Consider the following 25,369-nt stretch of genomic DNA (forward strand, 5'->3'; position numbering starts at 1 on the left):
ATAAACTATTTTGTCTGTCTGTTAAAAAAAATCAAGGGCAACATTTGTTCACGTAGCAACGCGATTAAAAGTTAGGTCGGTCGGTTTGAAATGTAAAGCAATTTAAATTGAAAAATCTTGCAATCCATGTAAATTCAAATGTTCATATGCAAATCAGAAAAGAAGGCAACACATCTGTAACTTCGATTCTGATTCCCTTTAAGGGAGTCAAACCCGGACCTTCGGCGTGACGAGAAAACGCTTCAACCACAAGGCTAACCCACATCCCAATCAAGCTAAGGCTAGAAATAATTGTTTTTTTCCTTTCATGTTTTATCCTGTGTTATGATTTACAGATTGGTGAACACATATTAATGCTGGAAAGAATTGAAAAAACAATTAGCGAAATTACCCGCAATAAGTACTGCCTATCCTGTTACCATGGCAACGTACAAAGTGCATGATGAACATCTGTGACCAGCACTACATCAGTAGCTTCACCTGTATCATGTGACCTGTGTTGCGATAGCAACAGATTATTGACCTATGAATTTAATCTCCCTTGAACTAGTTCAAGTGTTCGCGACCAGCAGGTGTGATATGGTTCTTTTACGTTTGGAGATGGCATGTGATAACGGTATATATCAAGCACGTGAAACATGAAATATAGTAAGAAGTAGTTATTGATTTTTTATATCAATACTTATATTTCTATATTAATTTTAATGGGAACAAAATAGATAAGCTTTCTATCAGTTTTTCTTTTTTCTTTACATAATCAATCATAATGAACAGTTAACTTTAACTCCTTGATCCAAGATACTATGCAACATTAATGTAGGATTTTGCGTACTCGGGCGCTGGCGTAGCCGTCACTCCGAAGACCCAGGTTCGAATCCCTACATTGGTTCAATGTCTGAAGCCCAATCCTGGTATGCCCCGCCGTGATATTGCTGGAATATTGCTAAACACGGCGAAAAACCATACTCACTCACTCACTCACTCACCCAGACTCATGCAAACTGTGCCAACCTCTCGGCATACGACCATTATTTGCCTTAGCATCCGGTTCACGAAATCATAAGTCATATTAGTGTACATCCTTTTCATGACTTATTTGCCTACCTTGGTTTTGATGATGGTTTGAATTAGGAACCGATGTTGGCATTCGTCAGATTGGCAAGATTCATCCATAAATATAATATAACTGATTTGTCGGAAAATAAGATTATGACAAATGAATATTATCATCGTCGTATATAATATTTGTGGTACATATCATACCAAAAAAATAGTTGCTCTATATTTATGGTTCTTACGGTTTTAGGATTACATTGTTTCTTTGGTTTCTCACATTTATTTCAGAATATATACTGACGTACCTAAGAAAGCACACACCTGGTGTTTTGGGACTATTTCCAAAAAGAAGCATAAATATTTTGCTAGCAATGTTGTAATTCGATACGATATCTGTAGTGTTTTGGAAACACTTGCACAATGTTTGTGACAAGGCAGAATCAAACCACTTTTTAAATATTAATGTTGTTTTTAAGAAAATATTTTACCAAAGAAATCAGGTGTGTACTTTCTTTTGATCGTCAGTTTACATTTGAATGTTTTTTACCTCAATGATCTCACAACATGTTTTAACGCAGAAACGACCGTACTTCCGTCTCAGTCATAGTTTTTGTTTATTTCAGGACAAATCATAGAAGCTCTGGAAGAATGTGAGTCTAGGTCATGCTCTCCTGAACTGAAAGACTTATTACGTCGCTTCCGGTCCGAGCTTGAAGTCACCTGCCAAAAGGCCATGCCCTACATCGAACAAGAGAGCCCGGACTACTTCGCCAGATTTCGTGAAACCATCTCCAAGCCTTACATCCTTAAATACCGTCCATTTAGGTTCCATGGAATGGAAGATGTAGAGATCGGCCACAACAAGGAGTATGATGAAGAAGAAGGGGATCGATGCTACGCCAGGCTGCTTGGAACCTTCCAGGAAAACGACCGGTAACGGAGTTTCCTGTCTAGATATTTTTTACATTTTTTATTTATTTTTAATTTTAAAATGTATCTAATTTTAAAATTTATTTTCAATTCTTTATGTTGCCGTTATTTATGGTGTTTAACACCGCACTTTGAAATATCTCAGCTGCATAACGATAGCCTATCAATAAACACCAGAGAACCTACTGATTGACATTAGGAGCCTTCATCTAAGGAGTTCTCTGTCTCATGGGTTTACCTGGCCTAGTTTTTTTCATATATTTGTTTCTTAATTTTTAATTTCAAATTTAAAAAAAATTAATTCTTTTTTTAATGTTTTCTTTTTCTATATATTTCAACAAATGAACATAGTTGGACGTAATGCCTTAGCAATACGATCCTTAGCATACTTAAAGTAGTATACGTTCTAGGCCCGGGTTCGATCCTCGGTGGAGGCGCCTAAGTATGTTCGGGTCCCAAGGTGGGCACATTTGCCTCCCTAAGTCCGGTACTTTGGCGAAAAATTGAGTGTGGAAAAAATGCAAACCATTTTCATTTAATTTTTCTATTTGAACAACGAAAGTTTTAAACACATTCTAATGAACATAGTTAAAATAGGGACCACTGAAAAAATCATCTTACCTCACAATTCGCCGAATTGGCAGGGGACCCGTCTTGCCACTGGAAGTGACCATGCCTAAAGAACTTAAACTCTACAAGTAATGTGAATGGCTCAACCACTAAACAATGTACTCAGCTTCATTCACGTCTAAACTGCAGGTTTCTATCTTCAACAATAGGAGAGAAATGCTTTTTTGAAGTACCCGTCCCCAAAACGGACGATATGCATAAATGGGTTAAATCCACATTGTCTCAGTTCACCCAGCTGTAAAATGGGTACCCGTGAGTGATTAGTTCATTGCGCCTAACAGGCAGCATGGCTGTATGGTCCCCGGGGAGTTGAAAAAGTATCGGATAGTACGATAGTGTCCTATGACCGGGGATAGTACTGTACGTAGCGCCGTGAGCAGACAATGTACCTGGATATGAGGGTCATATTAGCGGACTATCACTATTGCTATACTTTGGCAGCAAATGAAATGAGGTTTATGACTCACGGAATTCAAATCAGCCTTACTCCGGGCATGAACTTGATGTCAACCCTAGCACTGCGTGTCAGTTAAAACTGGGCTGTATTATAAACATTACACGGTCACGTATCTGGAACAGTGCCGAGGTCGACGTTAAACAACAAACAAAACACGCTTACATTGTTGACAAACAACACTACAACAATGAATACAATCTGGGCAACAACAATTTACAAAGAAATACACCAGAGAGCTCAATTTGGAGGTGAGGTGAGGTGAGGTCAGGTGAGGTGTGTGAGTGTCAGTGTGTCAGTGTAGTGTTTGTTGTGTGTGTGTGCGTGTTTGTGTGTCTGTGTGTCATTGTCTACGTGGAGTGTTTGTGTGGGAGCTTGTTCTCTCTCTCAATCGACTGACTGACTGACTGAGTTTAGTTTTACGCCGCTTTAAGCAATATTCCAGCAACATCACGGCGTGGGACAGTGAAGTGTGTCAGTGTAAGAGTTTGTGTGTCTGTGTGCGTGTCGAACCCGGTGTCTTCGGCGTGACGAGCCAACGCTTTAACCACGAGGCTACCCCACCGCCCCTCTCTCTCAATCGAGATACCAAGCCGCAGATAACCTACTCGGACACTTGACCACGCAGAGATAACCTGTTCTTGCTGCCCTGTTTTATCATCTTAATAAGCACCATCCAGGGCAACAACAAGTACATATTCAGCGTCTTTTGGTATAACGCGGTTGGGGATCGAACCCAGTCTATCCACTAGACCACGGATGCGGTCGTCAGCTGTCACAAGTCCTGTTGCCTTGACTAAATATTAAATTAGATACAGAAACACTGTTACACTATAACCGCATGCATTTGTTGTACGACAAAGTACAAATTTGGCATTACGTCACACTGTATTGACGTCGCTAGGCCATTTTCGTCTGTTTTCACGGCAACGCAGGGGATTCAAGCGTCCTCGTACTTTAACTATAATAGTTCAGGGCGAAAGTATACTTTATTAAACTATACATGGTGGTAGAGCGAACTGTAACTAAAGATTAGTTTACGGCCCCTCATGTTTGTCCATCTTTGTCTTTAGGACCATCCCTCGCTGTAACGTGACCCAGCCGTGCCTTGACCTTGTGACCAAGGGGGACACCAAAAGATACACCATCACCCACCAACTGCTCTACTTCATCGTCGTGGAACATGTGAGTACACGTGCATTCGGCCTTCCTCGTTAGTCTCCGTGAACTGGCAAGTAAGCTTATGGTGTGAGGTGTGAGGTGTGAGGCTTGTTTTACAGCTCCTCTGAAACCTCTTGTGCAACTTTATCCGAATAATTATTTATATCCAGACAAGTATGGGCCTAAATGTATTAACAGACTTCCGACTCTAATAACAAACACGTTATACAATCTGTTTAAGACACCGATTATTTAGTGAGATCCCACATTCTTGCAAACCTATCCCGTAGAACCCAGCTTTCACGAAGGTATGATCCCAGTACGTTTTCTCTGGACCAATTGCAAGCATGTCTGCCACGGCGGCCATATTGGAAATAGATATCTAGGGTGTTTAATGCATAGTGTATGTCTTTGGTGTAAAGAAGATGGTACGATGTTAGCATTTTCACCCATTTATATTTTGAAAATCCAATAATTCAATTTATTGGAGAACATTCAGGACCTAATTAGTTTCGTGATGAAACTGTGGAAAGAAAAATTTCTGCTCAGCTAGTAGGACACCTGTAGTAATCAGAGACTCAGTGTTGATCAACTGGGGACACCTGTGGCCAAGTTGTCCACGGCGCAGTTCGATATCGTGAGTTGCTTCAAATATTAAAAGAATTCATATGTACATAATGAAAATTCCGTTGTGATCCTTGTAAATTCCTGCATTTTCATTGGCTGAACTGGTCACGTGTTATTGCAGTCATTTCCCAATGAATATAAAACCAAAGCGGACCACTTTCACCATTACGGATTGTCAGAGAATCCAATTTACATCTACATTTCCCAAAGCCGACATGTAACAAGTTAATAGAAATCCGTTTTGAGGCACGGTTTAGTGAAATCGATAAACCAGGTGAAATCAGTTACGTTCTATAACAAAGTCGTGACAAATGGCTTCCCAATTACCAGAATGTTGGATGATGGATTGGAGCCCAAATCGGTTAAGTTCATGTTAATCCGTTACTTTAGTGATTTGAACAATCTCTTTAACTGATCACCCCCCTTAAATCAATATCCGAGAAACGTCATGTGGAGGTTATCACATAATTGTTGACGGCGGCTTTGCGTGTTGTCCTGTTCTTAGCATTGTTTAGGTAAATGACTTGCCTCAAAACACCATTATCACATCTAACGTAAATACCTTTGTTAGTTACCTTCACAAGAGTACACCAGTACTGTAGTATCCCAGTACCCCGATATTCGAGTACCAAAGTACCCCAGTACCCAAGAATCCCTGTGCTCCGGTACCCGAGTACCCCCGTGCTCCAGTACCTGTGGAGATCCGGGATAGAACTGGTTTATAGAAACCCATGCTTGTCGTAAGAGGCGACGAACGGAATCAGGTGGTCTGGTCATAGTGTAACTTTGTTTTAATACCAGCTATGGATCTAAACGGAATTGTGAGACAAAATATGTTACTGTGAAACGTTGGGTTTTTCATATTATGATCAAACTCGTGTGGTGACCGAAACACGATCCGTGAAGATCGGGGTTATAACCTGGTCTTCAGCGACCCATGCTTGTGGTAACAAGCGATAACAAGATCGGGTCATGCTCGCTGACTTGGTTGATGCATGTCATTGTGTCCCAGTTGCATAGATCGATGCTGGCGATGTTGATCACTGAATTGTCTGGTCCAGACTCGATTATTCTCAGACCACCTTATCGCTGGTATATTGCTGAATACGGCGTTAAATAACAAACCAACCAGCCTGTATTGCCCAAGCACCAACGTACTTCCGTATCTCAGTACCAAAATTGTAGCATCTTAATACCCCTGTATCCCTGTTCCCTAAGACACACGTTCCCCAGTATCCGACTATCCCTGTGCCACGAGTACCCCAGGCCCTTGTCCTCAGTACCCAGGTGAACATGTGCACCAATACCATAGTACTCCCTGCATGTGCCCCAGTACCTGAGTAACCTAATCCCCAGTACCCTTGTACCTTGTAATCAAGGCATCCATGTGCCGAACACCACAGTACCCCTTGTTTTGAAAGACTGGTGGATCTCGTAGTTATAATGTGTATCGGAGCAGTGGGGCAGCCTAGTGGTTAAAGCGTTCGCTCGTCACGTCGAAGACCCGGGTTCGATTCCCCACATGGGTACAATGTGTAAAGCCCATTTCTGGTGTCACCCGCCGTGATATTGCTGCAAAATTGCTAAAAGCGGCATAAAACCATACTCACTAACCCCAATGTGTTTTGTTTGATTGTGTATCGCGGAACCCCGACGGTTCCATTCGGTACACGAGCTGTCAGCCATCTATTGGACTCCCCATAAACTGAATCCGCGTCTTATATATGGATTGTGGCTTTAACATCATACCTGCCATTTGACGCCTGACAAAAATGATTCAAAGTGTTCCGTATCATGTAGACTGCACACTGACTGCGGAATTTATGAGAATAATTGAATTTATAAAACCCAGCCATATTCGACGTGTACACAAATTGTTGATCACGTGATTATCTGGTTTGTGTACAGGACGCCGTCGCGAGGCAGGAGCACTACTGTACGGCGTCAGGGAAGAGATACTTTTTAAGTAACGTGTAGGGCAGAGCATGCTTACCCTTACGAAAACACCCGGTGTCATCACTGAGTTTCCATCGTCCATTCCTGGAATCGTCACAGCTATTTTGCCCTTTTACCCTAAATTATTTTCTTCCTGAGTATTGTGAAGCCTGGTTATTCTTCATTGACGTTTTATAATATATTTTTAAATTAAAGATTTAAAGAACCATATATTATACAAGTCAATCCAGATATGCCCATATACCAGGTGATCCGTGACGTCACACTTGTATGTTACAGACTGGGTGTGACGAGAAGCTGAGCGAACAGAGCTCCTCTCTGAGCGCGTCAGGGATCCGTGAAATAGAAGACAGATTCTGTCAGAAGATATACAAAGAGGCCAGCATACTCGCCAAAGAGGGATCGGTCAACATAGGATCTCAGGACCTCTTTCTGGAACAATGTAATAATGCACATGTAAACTAGTCGATGTTTGATAGGCTGGAATTATTTCATAGTGTAGTGTCACGGTTTTAACTCGTCTCAGGGGAATTTTTCGCTGTTAGGAGTTGTCTCCGATAATCGTTCCAGGATCCCAGGATCATACGTATGCTAGTTGATATTCGATATGCAAGAATTATTTTGGTGTATACTGGCACTGTTTTTACTCGTCTCAGGGGAAGTTTTCGCTGTTCAGAGTTGTCTCCCATGATCGTGCCAGGATCCTATGATCCCGGGTTCGAAGTCGCCCTCAGCGGCTAATTTGGATTTGCGCAGTTGTCTCTCATAGCCTCGCAAGGATCCTATGACAATGTGATCAAATCCGCGTTTCCCGATTTACCAAAGTGGCACACGTCTTCGACCTAGTTTCGTTTATTTCTCCTTCCATATCACGCTGAAAAGCCTTGGAAAGTCTGATATATAGTTCAAAGAGGCGCTGACATAAGTCACCTCTTGACAGAAATTCTTACAGAGGCATAGGTAAATAAGACATATGATTTTCATATGACATATGTCATATTGTATTCCACAGTGTCAGGTCGTATCCCACAGTGTCAGGTCGTATTACACGGCGTTACGTTGTATCATACAGTGTCAGGTCGTATCACACTACGGCAAGTTGCATCACACAGTTTCAGGTCGTATAACACAGTGTTAGGTCGTGTCACACAGTGTCAGGTCGTAGAACACAGTTTCAGGTCGTATCACACAGTTTCAGGTCGTGTCACACAGTGTCAGGTTGTCCCACACAGTGTCAGGTTGTACCACACAGTTTCAGGTCGTATAACACAGTTTCAGGTCGTATAACACAGTGTCAGGTCGTATAACACAGTTTCAGGTCGTATCACGCAGTTTCAGGTCGTATAACACAGTGTTAGGTCGTGTCACACAGTGTCAGGTCGTAGAACACAGTTTCAGGTCGTATCACGCAGTTTCAGGTCGTATAACACAGTGTCATGTCGTATCACACAGTGTCAGGTCGTATCACACAGTGTCAGGTCGTATTACACGGCGTTACGTTGTATCATATAATATACAGTGTCAGGTCGTATCACACGACGGCAAGTTGCATCACACAGTTTCAGGTCGTATAACACAGTGTTAGGTCGTGTCACACAGTGTCAGGTCGTATCACACAGTTTCAGGTCGTATCACACAGTTTCAGGTCGTGTCACACAGTGTCAGGTTGTACCACACAGTGTCAGTTCGTATCACACAGTTTCAGGTCGTATAACACAGTTTTAGGTCGTATAACACAGTGTCAGGTCGTATAACACAGTTTCAGGTCGTATCACGCAGTTTCAGGTCGTATAACACAGTGTTAGGTCGTGTCACACAGTGTCAGGTCGTATTACACGGCGTTACGTTGTATCATACAGTGTCAGGTCGTATTACACGACGTCAAGTTGCATCACAGAGTTTCAGGTCGTATAACACAGTGTCAGGTCGTATAACACACTGTGACGTATTACACAGTGTCAGCCTAGTGTCAGGTCGTATCAGACAGTGTCAGGTCGTATCACACATCGTGTCCGGTCGTAGCACACACTGTGAAGTATCACACAGTGTCTTGTCGTATCACGCAGTGTCAGGTCGTATCACATAGTGTCAGGTCGTATAACACAGAGTGTGTTGTCGTATCACACAGTGTCAGGTAGTATCACACAGTGTTAGGTCGTATCACACAGTGTTAGGTCGTATCACACAGTGTCAGGTCGTTATGCACAGTGTCTGGTCGTATTCCAAAGTGTCTTGTCGTATCACACAGTGTCAGGTCGTTATGGACAGTGTCAGGTCGTATTACAGCACCAGGTCGTTTTGCACAGCGTCAGGTATCACACAGAGTCACGTCATATCACACAATACATTGATATTTGCCTATCGAACAGCTGCAGAAGCTACAGAGAAAGCATATTTGATGAAGCTGATCAATAATCAGCTACACGCCCCCTGCTTCATCCGGATATGGTGTTGAAAACAATAACACAACTTATTTTTTTATCCATATGGTGGAACATAACCAGTGTCATATATAACATATGTGCACATGTGACATATCACTTTGTTTCTGTATTTCGTCGTCATTAAACATTGAACGTGACGTCAATGAGGTGCGTCGTCACACTTGCTTTACCGTGTTTTACTGCGCAAGTGAATAAAATGAATAATAAAGAAATTATTGCAGTATTATCAAGTGTGTCATATTACATACAAAACTCGTGCAAAATTATGTATTTGTATTTCACAATACAAAATTTCACACTCGATTCGTATAAGTTGTATGACACATGCACGTGTAATAATCTCTAGTCTAGTAATAGACTAGTAATAGTCTTTTGTATCCCCAAGCTTGCGTGTGAACTGAAGACTATTTTATTGTTGATTATTTTATAAAACTGTTTCAACAGTGGAAGGAAAATATAAATAGACCCCTCCTCCATTATGTATATAGATATATGGTATTGTACGAAATAGTTATCTAGTCGATTATCGATGTTGCGAAAATATCCAGTTTTGAGTTAGAGGAAGATATTTCAGGTAATAAATTCGTTAAATGTTGACTTTATATCGAAATTTATTAGTTTGAGTTCTGTCGTTGATTGTACGTGTTCTGTTGCAGCCGTCTTGTGTGGGTCCCTAGGGTATGAGAATTTCTTCAAGCCAGGCTACATTGACATGGTGCTAAAGATGCAGGCCCCGGAAGGATGCTTTACAATGGGTTTTGAGACAGACAGTGAAATATTGGCGACGTTAGAAAGGTGAGTCCCTGGGGGTTAATTCAGTTGTGGTTGAAGCGGAAATATAATCCCCATGGCACGAGAAAGCATTAATGGCACACTGAGTTACCTCCCCTCTTGCAAGATTCATAAGTAACAAAAATCAGATCACTTTGAAAAACAAATACTTTCTGTCTGTCAATGATTGTTGTTTTACTAGAAGTAGTAGTTGTGCTAGTCTGTTGTTTAACGCCACACTCAGCAATATTCCAGCTATATGGTGGAGTAGTAGTGGTATTGGTTGTAGTAGTAATAGTAGTAGTGGTAGTAGTAGTAGTGGTAGTGGTAGTAGTAGTAGTAGTAGTAGTAGTAGTAGTAGTAGTAGTAGTAGTAGTAGTAGTAGTAGTAGTAGTAGTAGTACTGAGGTGAGGTGAGGTGAAATTGGGTTTAACGTCGTGCTTGAGAATATTTCGCTCATATGACGACGACGTAGTGGTAGTGGTAGTGGTAGTAGTAGTAGTAGTAGTAGTAGTAGTAGTAGTAGTAGTGGTAGTGGTGGTAGTAGTAGTAGTGGTGGTGGTAATGGTAGTAATAGTAGTAGTAGTAGTAGTAGTAGTAGTAGTAATAATGGTAGTAGTAGAAGTAGTAGCAGTAGTAGAATCGGCAAAAGCAGCAGCAGTGTAGTGGTAGTACCTGCAGTGTCAAAGTCATCGGCCCGTTCATGTCCCTGATTTTATTAAAGTTGGTATTCCCCAGTTTTTCAAACAAAACATAAACTGAAGCATAGTCAGTCATACTTGTTACATGGACTAGCGTCCGTATAAACACGATGTCCGGTTTAGAAAACCGACCTTATGGATAACACATGTACACCTCGTTAATCCGAATGGTAGCATCACGAAGATTGGTCCGTCCGGATCATCACATGTAATTAATATTTGTTTGTTTGCTTGCGGATTACTCAGAAATCATTATAGCTTTGTAAAACTCCAGACAATCCAGTGATCATATATGATAATTAAGATATACGATGATACCATGCTAGCGAGCCTGGTTGCCCGATCCCGTTAGACAAGCGTTGGTTGCTGGGGACTAATTCCTGATTGGCAAGGTGTAACTGTATGAGTGTGTAAATATTCTCTAACAACATTGTCCGCTATGTTAGATGTTCAAATTAACGTTGCGTTCACTAAACATATTTCTGATTTGTCAGGTTGAGGACGTCAAGAAAGCTCCAGCGAGAACAAGCAATGAAAGGTTTGTTTGTTTGTTTTTTAGTTTGTCATGTCATTGTTCCTGGCGTCCTGGATCGTTACTCGTTGTGTGCCATCGTACCTCGACGTCGTGGATCGTTGCTCATTGTGTGCCATCGTACCTCGACGTCGTGGATCGTTGCTCATTATGTCATCGTACCTCGACGTCGTGGATCGTTGCTCATTGTGTGCCATCGTACCTCGACGTCGTGGATCGTTGCTCATTGTGTGCCATCGTACCCGACGTCGTGGATCGTTGCTCATTATGTGTCATCGTACCTCGACGTCGTGGATCGTTCGACTCATTGTGTGCCATCGTACCTCGACGTCGTGGATCGTTGCTCATTATGTGTCATCGTACCTCGACGTCGTGGATCGTTGCTCATTTCTGTGCCATCATTACCTCGACGTCGTGGATCGTTGCTCATTGTGTGCCATCGTACCTCGACGTCGTGGATCGTTGCTCATTGTGTGTCATCGTACCTGAAAACTCGTTGTTCATGGGTCATCGTACCTCGGCGTCGTGGATCGTACTCCCTTGTTGTACCCCGTGTTAGGTGGTATAAACCTACACATGTTATTTGTCATCATTCACTTGATGGTCAGTTAATGAATTTATAACAGGTATAATTAATGGTAACACACTTAGATTACCCGACAAAGGTTCCCATTTGGCATTTCTTGTGTCTGGAGTAAATATTCAACATTATAAAACATCGATCAAAGGATTAACCGATAACACGCTGATTGATTAATTACTTTTATCTTACACAGCGGAATTGTCAAAAGGTAGTGTTTATGTATGTAGATTTACTAATCTATACTGAATACACTCTGTCGTGTCGGTGTCTGCGTAAAAACAACGTCCTTCTTTCAAAGGATTAACCGGCAATACATTGATTGATTGCCCATTATTGGCTAACTAAATTACTGCTTTTAAAGAAAGGCGGACATTATGCAATGTGGTTGCCAGGTGTGCTATCTTGGGTGACCAATGAGACTATACCTGAAAAGATTTATCACTTTTTCGTATATTAAACTGTTAAAAAGACACATCATTTGGAACAGTTTTGTGGATATTGATGGATACATTCCTCGAACAAGGTAATGGCCTGATATTGTTCCTATAACTTTAATCTGTTTTAATTTTAATATTTGCATTTTGTTTTATTCATTTGTCGTAGCATTCAACAGAATCATTGTTTTCGCCGTGAAGTGTAATGAGACAGACAACATGCACTAGGGTGTGTGTGCGAATTATGATTCACATTGGCAAACTATAAAATGTCTAGATATTACAGTTCTGTTATAAATTCACTATAAGTATCAGCAGATCGTCTGCTTTTTATTTAGTTTCAAAATGCATACAAGTGTGATAATAAACTAATTAGGATTATAAGACCAAATATAAAGACGCACATTGACTAGTATCTACATACTGGTGAGTGAACATTAACCATGGGAATGTAGCAAGAAATTTATCGCGCAGTATTGTGACTTCGACCCCCCACCTCGCTTCCGTGGAAGAAATCGTTATGTTATAAGTTGTGTCATGCAAAATCCGTTTGGTTATGATTCCAATACATATTTAACAACGAGGTAGAAAGTAGTCTTGATTTTCTAACTTGATGAAAACAGACTATAATCTCATTAATTCTAACAGATTTTTTTATTTTTAAAAATGGCGGCGCCCTGTCGGGAACATCCGCCAGTCTGAGGATAAATGCTATTTAGGTTTGTTTTCACCGAGTTACAAAATCAAAACTACTTTCTACTGGTAGTAAAATATGTATTTTATTGATAGCCAATAGGATTTTGCATGACATAGCGTATATCATAACAATTTCTCTCGTGGCAGCGAGGTGGGTGTCAATATAATACTACTTACAATATTATTGTTACTTCGACCACAACCTCACTTCCGAGGAAGAAATCGTTATGTTACAAGTTGTGTCATAGAAAATCTTTATGGTGATCAATCATATGCATATTTTACTACAACTAGTAAGTAGTTTTGATTCTTTAACTTCCGTGAAGATATCATTTCAGGCTTCCACAACGCTCGCTTCGCACTCACAAACATAACCCATTTAGCACGAACTGCGGGGTCCTGTGGAAATCTGTGCATGGGGACACCATCGCCCGACCCCTAGGAGCAATTGACGACAAAGCAACGATTCGGCATGTCGTCGTTGATGTCGAGAAATCATCAAAATGATGAGCGTGCTACACATTTTCTATACAACTAACTGAAAATCGTTCCTCATATGACGTCACTGCAGTGCTCTGGCGACAGAGTTACGTAACCTGTCTGTGGTTTCGTTGGCGGGCGAGAGGGAAGCAGGCGACTTTTTGGCCACTTTTAATCGTTCGGTATTAATTAACCACATGTTTTTAAAGAATAAATTTGGTGTTCCGCATAAGACTAACCACAAATCTGTCATATGTAATGGTTAAAAGAGTAACAAAAAACAAAGTTTAGTGGTTCTTTAACGTCGTGCTTGAGAATATTTCGCTCATATGACGACGACGTAGTGGTAGTGGTAGTGGTAGTAGTAGTAGTAGTAGTAGTAGTAGTAGTAGTAGTAGTGGTAGTGGTGGTAGTAGTAGTAGTGGTGGTGGTGATGGTAGTAATAGTAGTAGTAGTAGTAGTAGTAGTAGTAATAATGGTAGTAGTAGAAGTAGTAGCAGTAGTAGAATCGGCAAAAGCAGCAGCAGTGTAGTGGTAGTACCTGCAGTGTCAAAGTCATCGGCCGTTCATGTCCCTGATTTTATTAAAGTTGGTATTCCCCCAGTTTTTTCAAACAAAACATAAACTGAAGCATAGTCAGTCATACTTGTTACATGGACTAGCGTCCGTATAAACACGATGTCCGGTTTAGAAAACCGACCTTATGGATAACACATGTACACCTCGTTAATCCGAATGGTAGCATCACTTGAAGATTGGTCCGTCCGGATCATCACATGTAATTAATATTTGTTTGTTTGCTTGCGGATTACTCAGAAACATTATAGCTTTGTAAAACTCCAGACAATCCAGTGATCATATATGATAATTAAGATATACGATGATACCATGCTAGCGAGCCTGGTTGCCCGATCCCGTTAGACAAGCGTTGGTTGCTGGGGACTAATTCCTGATTGGCAAGGTGTAACTGTATGAGTGTGTAAATATTCTCTAACAACATTGTCCGCTATGTTAGATGTTCAAATTAACGTTGCGTTCACTAAACATATTTCTGATTTGTCAGGTTGAGGACGTCAAGAAAGCTCCAGCGAGAACAAGCAATGAAAGGTTTGTTTGTTTGTTTTTTAGTTTGTCATGTCATTGTTCCTGGCGTCCTGGATCGTTACTCTCGTTGTGCCATCGTACTACCTCGACGTCGTGGATCGTTGCTCATTGTGTGCCATCGTACCTCGACGTCGTGGATCGTTGCTCATTATGTGTCATCGTACCTCGACGTCGTGGATCGTTGCTCATTGTGTGCCATCGTACCTCGACGTCGTGGATCGTTGCTCATTGTGTGCCATCGTACCTCGACGTCGTGGATCGTTGCTCATTATGTGTCATCGTACCTCGACGTCGTGGATCGTTGCTCATTGTGTGCCATCGTACCTCGACGTCGTGGATCGTTCGTTACTACCTCATTAGATCGTTGCTCATTGTCATCGTACCTCGACGTCGTGGATCGTTGACTCATCGTTGCTCATTGTCGTACCTCGACGTGTGTCATCGTACCTGAAAACTCGTTGTTCATGGGTCATCGTACCTCGGCGTCGTGGATCGTTGCTCATTGTGTGTCCTCGTACCTCGACGTCGTGGATCGTTATTTATTGTGTGTCATCGTACCTCGACGTTGTGGATCGTTACTCATTGCGTGTCATCGTACCTCGACGTCGTGGATCGTTGCTCATTGTGTGTCATCGTACCTCGACGTCGTGGATCGTTATTTATTGTGTGTCATCGTACCTCGACGTCGTGGATCGTTACTCATTGTGTGTCATCGTACCTCGGCGTCGTGAATTGTTATTTATTGTGTGTCATCGTACCTCGACGTCGTGGATCGTTGCTCATTGTGTGTCATCGTACCTCGACGGCGTGGATCGTTGCTCATTATGTGTCATCCGACCTCGACGTCGTGGATCGTTACTCAGTGTGTGCCATCGTACCTCGACGTCGTAGATCGTTACTCATTGTGTGTCATCGTACCTCGACGTCGTAGATCGTTGCGCATTGTGTGTCATCGTACCTCGACGTCGTGGATCGTTACTCAATGTGAGTCATCGTACCTCGACGTCGTGGATCGTTGCGCATTTTGTGTCATCGTACCTCGACGTCGTGAACCAGTACTCATTGTGTGTCCTCGTACCTCGATTACGCTATGATCATGTTACTTTACAAAATAACGCATGTAATTGCCGAAATAATACGTGTTATGATTATGACTATGCATGCATGTTACATAGCGACTAACTAAACGTCACGTTTGTTTCAGATGGCTGTCTGTCTCACAAATCCGGCTTAGGGTTCGGCACACTAGCTCTGTACCTCAGATACCTTGTAAGGAGCATGACGATCTGACGACGTGGGTATTAAACACACTGGCAGCTAAACTTGTCTCTTTGTTTTCTCTGGAATGAGTGAATGAGTGAGCATGGTTTTATGCCGATTTTATAAATATTCCAACAATATCGGGGAATCGAAACCGGTTCTTCAGCGTGAAGAGCGGCCGCTTTAACCATTGGGCTACCTAACCACCCCTTCTCTGGATGATGGTTTGAATTGAAACATGAAGAGTATTGCATTTCCACATCACATGAACGTTTCTCTTTCCAGTTCCTTCATTATGTTTCAGTGTAAATTATATTTTAATGTTCAGGAATCATCGACGTTGATGATGATGATGATGATGATGATAATGGTGATGATGACGACGGCTGATATCAATAGTGCACCTGTACTTATTGTTTAAATGATTGATTAAAAGTATATGCCGAAAGAGCATAATCATTAACCTGGGCAACTGATCAGTTCGCATTAGAATTTAATTCTCAACTCCCTGGGGAGTAACAACCCAAGCTGTCTATGAGGTTAAAGATGGTTACACGTCCCTACCTGGTACCCAACTCACTGCTGGGTGTACAGGAGGGCACGTCACACGTAACCTGTAGTTCAGCATGAGTTAAGCTTGCTGAACATGACCACCCATCCACCTACTCTCCGTGACCAACGCTGTATGTAAACAGGACCTACGTCCTGAAGTCCGTGAACTTGAGGGGCGGTTGGGTAGCCTAGCGGTTAACCTTTATCACACCGGTACTAGATCCCATTGTCAAAAACACTTCAAATTTACAGGAGGGTCTCATATTGGTGTAACTAAGAGAAATCCAAATTTTCATACTGATATCTTAACGGTTTCAGAGATAAAGCGGCGTAAAACCATATTCACTCAGTGAAGTTGAACGTCACTTGGAACAAGGTTTAAGGTTCCCTGTACATTAATACCCGCTAAAGCTGAACATGACAGGGTTCGTGGAATCGAGATATTGAAGTCGCTGAGTGGGGTTCTGATGACCAAGGATCCTACTTGGATCGGATCCACAAACCCCGCCGGTCATAAACTGGTTTTCGTTTTAAAGGTCTGACTGCAAAGTCTTCATAAGATTGTTATAAGTCTTTTCTATAAATGATTGGACATCATAATTTCGTTTCATACCTATAATCTAGTACTATTCAATCTATGCGTAATTATCTATTATTCGCGAAACGGAAAACCCCCATGATGAGTGAGTGAGTTACGTTTTACGCCGCTTTTAGCAATATTCCAGCAATATCTTTGCTGGGGATACCAGAAATGGGTTTCACACTTTGTATCCATGTGGGGACTTGAACCCGGGTCTTCGGCGTGACGAGCGAACGCCTTAATCACTAGGCTACCCCACCGCCCCACCCCAGTGATGACACCTCGCACCTACACGAAACCACACCGCCGAGTCACTGATACAAGTACTAGTAGTTGTAGTGACTGACATGCCGTTATCTGATCAGGGCGGTGGGGTAACCTAGTGGTTAAGGCGTTCGCTCGTCACGCCGAAGAAACGGGTTCGATTCCCCACATGGGTACAATGTGTGAAGCCCATTTCTGGTGTCCCCCGCCGTGATATTGCTGGAATATTGCTAAAAGCGGCGTAAAACCAAACTCACTCACTCACTCATCGTTATCTGATAACGTCCAGGGCTTGTCAGGAGCAGCTCGGCGTGACATTGGGATAGATATATGAACAATTTCTATGAATGAAGATGGGGAGTGGAATGTTGATTTAATCGCCTGTGTCTATTTCACGAAAACAACTTTTAATCCTTGCATGAGTACTTGTCACGTTACTATTCTGAACAGGCCGTTTACATTACCATTAACCTCGTCAGTGGATCAATATGCGCACGCATTTCTCAACTCCCTGGGGAATACTTGAAACTTGCCATTTGAGAAACTGGGAAGTACATTACTGCTATTTTTTATAGATAACAAATTCTTTACCTAAAATAAGTTGTTATCCCTAACGTTTGTCAATATTCCCGAGAGTGAGTGAGTTTAGTTTACGCCGATTTTAGCAATATTCCAGCAATATCACAACGGGGGACACCAGAAATGGTCTTCACACATTGTACCCATGTGGGGAATCGAACCCGGGTCTTCGGTGTGACGCGTCACTCCCCCACTACGGTATATTTTGTGCTGTGTTAAAGTTTATTCCCATAACAGAATGACTTACATCGCGTTTGTTTATCAGTGGAAACGAGTGGAAACGTTTGTTGCCAGTGTCAAATATGGTAAGTGGTGATCGAAGCGTCATGTAAATATTAATACATACGATAGTATTACAGTGTAAAAAAATCCCTGTTCCCTGAACTGACATATACTTCGTTTCAAACGTTTAGACTCACTAGTGTTAATATAGCCACTTACCTCAGGCAACTGTTCTAAACTAAATTTTGCAAAATATTCCATACTGTTTACACATGAACTGGTGTATTGAAAAACAAATTCGTCACGTTGAAAAGATTATTGTCATGAGTTCAATAAATGATAAAAATCATTGAAAATTGTCGAATTCTTAACAAAACTTTAAACCAAAACGCAGCTGTTCACATGAACGATATTTGCACATGCTTTTCAGCAATTTGATGCATGATCCTCGTGCAATTCATTAGCATATATTTTGCAGTTGGTTTTGCCCATTTAGTGGAGAAATTTACCTTCGATGTAACCATATTATATATTCATAACATATAGTTAGTGTTTTCAGTTGGGACACGGATGACGGGCGTTTCAAAGTGTGGCATGGTATACTATGAACTCACTGGTCTCGGTTCAGCGACTATCTCGTCAGTCAGTTCTCGTCAGGTGAACCTGAGCGTGTCAGTTACGTTTTAAAAATTAAAAGACAGACAGTAGACCTCAACCACTCCTATATCTACTGGCATTGAAAACCCTTCAAGTGTGAGACAAAACGACTGTAGGTGTTTGAGAAAGGGTAGATATGCTGCGGTGTCTCAGTGGGAGGGACGGTGGGGTAGCCTAGTTGTTAAAGCGTTCGCTCGTCACGCCGAAGACCCGGGTTCGATTCCCCACATGGGTACAATGTGAAGCCCATTTCTGGTGTCCCCCGCCGTGATATTGCTGGAATATTGGCGAAGGTGGAGTTAAACCATACTAGTGAAAGGGGCAAGCATTGTCAAGGATGTTGCATTGTCAAGGATGTTGCATTGTCAAGGATGTTGCATTGTTAAGGATGTTGCAGTGTCAAGGATGTTGCAGTGTCAAGGATGTTGCATTGTCAAGGATGTTGCATTGTCATTGTAGGATGTTGCATTGTTAAGGATGTTGCATTGTCAAGGATGTTGCAGTGTCAAGGATGTTGCATTGTTTAGGATGTTGCATTGTCAAGGATGTTTCATTGTCAAGGATGTTTCATTGTCAAGGATGTTGCATTGTTAAGGATGTTGCATTGTCAAGGATGTTGCATTGTCAAGGATGTTGCATTGTCAAGGATGTTGCATTGTCAAGGATGTTGCATTGTTAAGGATCACGGGGAATTTCGACGCATTATGGGATATATGCAGGGTAGGTGCTTTGGGATCAACACTGCCTTGCACAGATTTCAGTTATATCACTATACTACCTGTCAGCTTAATGAGTGAGTGAAAGAGTTAGTGAGTTGGGTTTTACGCTGCTTTACGCAATATTCCAGCAACATCAAGGCGGGGGACACCAGCAATGGTCTTAACACATTGTACCCATGTGGGGAATCGAACCCGGGCCTTCGGCGTGACGAGCGGACGCTTTAACCACGAGGCTACCCGACCACCCCCTTAATGAGGAAGGGAAGCCTAAAGTGATGGTGGTCTTTGACGTTAACCTCTTCAGTAAAAATCACAAGCACAGGTATGACGCTGACAAACCTCGAAACGGTTTGGACAGGCTTTCCAAAACACGATTATACATTGCTGGCGTACCAAAGTGACGCAACTCTGCACAGCGAATTTCGGCACCTAAGACGACTGGGACACCGTCTACGAAATATGGAAGATAAACTCTTGCACAGCGAATTTCGGCACCTAAGACGACTGGGTCACCGTCTACGAAATATGGAAGATAAGCTCTTGCACAGGAACGATCTCCAACATAACATGTCCATGTTAATGGTATTATCAAGAATTGCTCATCATTGGATCCGAATGATGTGCACTGACTGATAGACACACACAAATGTTTCAAATCTATACACACACTGTCGTCGAGTACATACGACATATATCGTTATGTTGATTGATAATGAACAACAACATATTTAAGGGCTATGGTATATTGAAAAGGACATCCTCAATCTTTCGCTTTTTTATGATCAAATACGAGAAAGTTTATCACAATATATATTTCGTGGGTTAATAGACAAAGTTAAGGCTTTAAGAATGAAGTTCCTTGACGGTTTGGTCTGTAGAAAGAGAAATATTGCCCTTGTTATGGCGTCTTTCACTGGGCGTCTATCATCTCCCGCAGCGCTCTGGTCCTCTTCATCATTGCAAGATGGATGAAGAGTGCCATTTCCATGAGATCAGAATCGACGTTCACCTTACTAGGGTCTTCGTCCTCTTCACGACTTGAAGGAACTTCGGCAACAAGGGTACGACGGTTTGGTGGTAATGATTCATCTTCAAGATCTGGTCTTAAATCGGGAGCTCTTGACCTTCTGAAAAATGGATCAACGTAATCAGACGCAGGAACGGGTTCAGATTTCGTACTTTTAGACGAAAGTGTACTGAGATTACTTTTCCTGGAGGCCTTCGAAAAACTTCGAAGTGGAACATCAGGATCTTTCGAACAACCGGGAGTTGGCTCAAACTCTGTCGAAGTTCCGGGTTGAGGATCATCCTCTGCAGGGGGTCTAGATGATGTTGGGATTTGTTCGTTGTCGGGGTCTTTCGAGCAACCTGGCATCGGGGCTACTGTCATGGGTTTAGGATAATCAGCTGGGGAGGTAGGCAATACCGCAACTGGTTGGTGATCAAAATCTTTCGAACAGCCTGGCGTCGGGTCTACAGTCTCAACGGGAGCCAAATCAGACTGCGCTGTTCTGTTCTTCTGCGCCTCGCCAACATCTTGTACGTCATCATCCTGCAACGTTTTCACGACTTCTTGATCGGAAACATCTTGGTCGATGTTGCTGTAAATTAGAACGTCGTAAGGTAACATACGTGATCATGTGTTGGCATGTTGTCGAAAATATGAGATATAGAAATGTTGTGATTCAGAAAGTAAATTGTAATCCGCTCGCTCGCCCACTCACTCACTCACTCACCCATTCAAACTATATAATGTGTTCATTATGATGACTCGGTGAACCATAAAAGACCTCGGTACACAGTTAATCCTAAAGTGACTTATGAATGATTGATGTCAGAGTGTCCCTCGTATCGAAACAATGACCTTTTAGACGCCAAACATGTGCGCTATTGAAGAACCCACGGGGGATTCCGGCCATCAACATCTTCATTATGGACAATTTAATTATCAACAATAATTAATTTCCTTCTATTATCACGCGAATGGTTTTCAGCCGTTACTAATCCAATGCAGACAAGACACCCCATAGTCCGCATTTGAAACCGTGTAAAGAACTCAGTTTAATTGTATATTTGTTTTCTTTGGTTATACTGCTTTTTCTTTTGACATTAAAGAAATGAATTTGAGATACTGCGACCCAGTGAGTGAGGGTATTTGTTAAAGTCGGCTATTTCGAACATTGGACGGAGAAACAAGAGACAAGAGAGCAGATTATTCCCCCGGTGTACGATGACCCTGCCATCTTGACCACCTGTTCCACATCCAATCCTCTTTTAACGGCGGCACAGAGCTGCGAGATTTTATGGCACCGTTATACATGGTGATTATTGATTTCATACTTTTAAGAACAATGTCCACAACATACAAAGCCAAACTACATGTAACTAAATAAACAAAAAGGATAGTACCAAAAAAATATCTTGCATTCAATCAATCTTTATTTCAGTACTTAAAAAGGCCACAGGCCTGTAGTACATTTAGAGTTTACATGAGTAGATAGAAGTCATTTATAAATTCTTTCTATAACAATACTTTTTCTTAATCTCATAGCGAAATAGATGTACATTGCCAGATTCTGTTATATTGATGTGGTAGTATCTGTTAATAGTGAAATTAATGTTCTTACACTTGGATGCTTATAATAGTAGTTCGTTCGTAGAGTCGTATAAACAGGACAGATTAGAAGAAAATGTAGTTCATCCTCAACAGTACTCATATTACATAACTGACATAGTCTGTTTTCTCTTTGTATACCTGCATACCTGCCAGTTTCAATAATATAATTCATGGGAAGAGCAACGAAAACGAGAGAGAGCTATACGGAACTTCTTTACGCCGATTTTTGCTAAATAGTCTTCAGAACGTATGTCCGATTTCCATTGATTATAGTATAAACATTTTGTGGATAGAAGTAGTGATTCCGACCAAGACTGGAAATAGATATCTTTCATTCTTTGTGTAAATGATATGATAAAATTGGTATGCAACTGAACATTGTGATCACACCACACATAACCATAACCAGTTTTGTACAACAACTCCCTAATATCACTCACCCAATTTCTTTTCCCATTTTCGTCATACAATTTCATCATATCATAACATTTTTTCGGAAAGCTATTGCATGGCATATGCAGTAATCTTACCCAATACTTTATGGCTTTAATGGAAGAGTATATAAACAAGGGGAATCTACCTAATTCTCCGTAAACCATCCTATTACATGTGTTCGGTTTTACACCAAGAAACAGTTTGCATGCATATAAATGAACTCTTTCAATACTGTCATATTGTTGTAATCCAATATTTCAGAGCCATATAGAAGTATTGGACTTATCTTCATATCGAATATTTTAAAGAATGTATTAAAGGACATTTCACCCAACGATCTCATATTATTATAAACACCAATTAAGATTTTCAAGGCTTGTGCTGACGCTTGTTTTGTGTGTTTGGACCAGGAAAGGCTATTACAAAAATATACACCCAGATACTTATAAACACTGGTAGTTTTGAATAGTTGCTCTTTATAATATCATTTTTCTAATTTAGAGAGCTTTCCACCTTTCTTAAAGACGATAATTTTGGTTTTGTCTCTGTTTACACTCAATTTATATTAGTCAGAAAATTTGTCTAATTCATCTATTTGTTTCTGTAAACCGCTAACAGTACTAGAGAATAGTACAATATCATCGGCAAAGAGTAGCAGAAATAGTTGTATTGTATCTGGGTGTAGTTGAATCCCATTCGTACATGTGTCACATATTTGTATTGCTAATTCATTAATGAAAAACGTACAAAGGAAAGGGCTTAAAATACAGCCTTGTCTAACACCTAGTTCACTAATGAAAGGTTCAGATAATTCATGCTGATTCCTTACACACACTTTAACATTTTCGTATATACTCTTCAACATTTTATTCATTTTACTACTAAGACCGTGCGATTGTAGAAGTCTCCATAGTTTATCCCGCTGCACAGAATCGAAAGCCTTTGCAAAATCAACGAATAGTGCGTAGAACTTTCCACCTTTTGAGCTGAGGTATCTTTGTATTAGGCTATACAGTATAAAGATATTATCTGTTGTTGTATATCCCTCCCTAAAGCCCGCTAGACCCTCGTATATCTGATCCATGACGTCAGTCCATTTAACTAATCTTTTGTTGATAATGTAAGTAAATAACTTGCCAAATATACTAAGTACAGTTATTCCACGGTAGTTATTGGTATCTTTAGGGTCACTCTGTTTATAGACTGGAACATGAATGCCAACTGACAAAGATTCAGGAAAGTTCCCAGTGTCGAGGATAATATTGAAAATAAGCTCAAGATATGGAAGTAAAAGATCAGATGAATGTTTGAAAAATTCCGGGAGGATGTTGTCTAATCCTGGTGACTTATTACACTTTAGATGTTGTATACTGTTAAGTATTTCATCTCTACTTATTGGGGCATCCAATATGTCGGAGGCTACACCTGAAATATGAGTAGACTCAGTATCGTTCACATTGTCTTGTCTATTTGGATCTGGGTTGTTATCAGAGGTAGAGAATAATGACTGAAAGTAATTGAACCATTCGTCGATTTCAATGTTATTATTTTGGCTTTTCTTAGGATTTAGTGTTTTAAGTTCATACCAGAATTTTTTGGCATCATTTATATTATTTTCTAGGTTTTTTCTTTTCTGTTCCATAAATCCCTTTCTCTTTTCCTTGCAGGTTGTATTATATCTGTTTCTAGCTTTGTGATATCTCTCCAGGGATTGCAAGGTTTTATCTTTTCGGAAGGAGTTAAGAAATTTACACTGTTCTTTTTTTAAATGATTACATTCTTCATCATACCAGATATTCGTATTATGTTTTTCTGAAAAGGGGCGTATCCGTCTTTTCATATCAAAAGCAGCTAGACATAATGCTTCTACGACATAATCTACACATTGACTTATATCAGTGAATGCTACATCAACAGATTTATCAAATAAGTCTTGTATATCATCAGATAGTAGATTATTTCTGAATTGCGACAGCATCTTGCTATTCCAAACAAATTTGTATGCTTCATGATCAGATTTATATTTACCACTCATAGTCTTGCAATGAGAAGGACCAGAGCGCCGATGGCGGTGATAGACGCCTATTAAAAGACGCCATGCAGACTTGGTAAAATTAAATGTGTAAAAACCATCACACACACACACGCACGCACGCACGCACGCACGCATGCACACCCCAAAATAAATAAAAATAAATAAATAATTTAAAAAATAAGTGATTAAATAAAAAAATAATTTAAAAAAATTATGAAATAAACTTTAAATAAACAAATTAAAGGTCCAAGCATACCTTGTAAGCTCTTCTTGGGCGTAGTTCTTCTCACCCTTGTCTTTGGTGCCATTGGGTTTGGCGGCGGTCATGGGTTTATTGACTTTCTTTGAAGATTTGCTTTCTGAAAACATATATTTAAATATATTACAAGCTATTGAATTGACAATCAATTACGTTTGTCACATTTAAAGGAAATATCGTTTTTAATTTTCTTAATTGACCTGTAAGCAATTAGCTATTTGAGAATACCTTTTTCTTCGGGGAAGTCATAGCCTCATTATAGACCTGTTACGACCTTCTCCAACTGACGTCCTTTGTTATGGAAAGTAATTAAGATTAATTAATTTCGGAACTTAATGAACTTGATTAACAATTTTCTTTCTTCGATATTCAGTCACGCTTTACTTACTTTTGAATATATCATCTTCTTTGTATTTTGTTGCTAAGATTCCTTTCAAGTTTTTTATTCTGCAATACACAGATGCCAGTGTGGAGATACGATTCAGATCTTTCTGTGGTAGCTTAGAACTGCTGAGTTGCAGTTTTTGTACTACCCAGTCTTGAAGTTCAAGGTCGGCGGCGCTCTGGCGTCGTCTGGAGAATGCTCGACGTGATGTGAGTCTTGGATCTGAAGGAGAGAGGTATGAATTAT

General features: G+C 40.9%; 2 protein-coding genes across 3 annotated transcripts in view; one reads left to right on the forward strand and one right to left on the reverse strand.

Moving 5' to 3' along the window:
* The window catches only part of LOC124284761 (UPF0764 protein C16orf89 homolog), a 56,930-nt gene extending 41,049 nt beyond the window's left edge, over positions 1-15,881 (forward strand). Inside the window, exons 2-7 of one of the 2 annotated variants that reach the window (XM_046720865.1) lie at positions 1,680-1,989; positions 4,144-4,255; positions 7,094-7,256; positions 9,915-10,053; positions 14,519-14,562; positions 15,764-15,881. In XM_046720865.1, the coding sequence (XP_046576821.1) occupies positions 1,680-1,989; positions 4,144-4,255; positions 7,094-7,256; positions 9,915-10,053; positions 14,519-14,562; positions 15,764-15,849 (854 nt within the window). In that variant the 3' untranslated portion in view covers positions 15,850-15,881. Of the gene's footprint in view, positions 1-1,679; positions 1,990-4,143; positions 4,256-7,093; positions 7,257-9,914; positions 10,054-11,224; positions 11,269-14,518; positions 14,563-15,763 lie in introns of both variants that reach the window. The other variant, XM_046720864.1, reaches the window with a different exon arrangement.
* A 4,341-nt stretch (positions 15,882-20,222) lies between these two features.
* Positions 20,223-24,927, reverse strand: LOC124284784. The gene is made up of 2 exons (XM_046720895.1): positions 24,736-24,927; positions 20,223-20,993 (listed from the first exon to the last, which is right to left on the reverse strand). Exons 1-2 carry the CDS (start codon positions 24,846-24,848, stop codon positions 20,303-20,305), a joined length of 804 nt encoding a protein of 267 aa, XP_046576851.1. The 5' UTR covers positions 24,849-24,927; the 3' UTR covers positions 20,223-20,302.
* Between the last annotated feature and the right edge of the window lie 442 nt (positions 24,928-25,369).

This window comes from Haliotis rubra, unplaced genomic scaffold, assembly GCF_003918875.1.
Source record: "Haliotis rubra isolate DU_JTF1 unplaced genomic scaffold, ASM391887v1 Scf344, whole genome shotgun sequence".
NCBI classification, from domain to species: Eukaryota; Metazoa; Mollusca; class Gastropoda; order Lepetellida; family Haliotidae; genus Haliotis; species Haliotis rubra.

Excerpts from the sequence above, each read along its gene's own strand:
- LOC124284784 (XM_046720895.1), bottom strand. The coding sequence starts at position 24,848 with ATGTTTTCAGAAAGCAAATCTTCAAAGAAAGTCAATAAACCCATGACC. Across the intron at positions 20,994-24,735 it reads GCCCAAGAAGAGCTTACAAG|CAACATCGACCAAGATGTTT; the intron begins GTATGCTTGGAC and ends TCTAATTTACAG.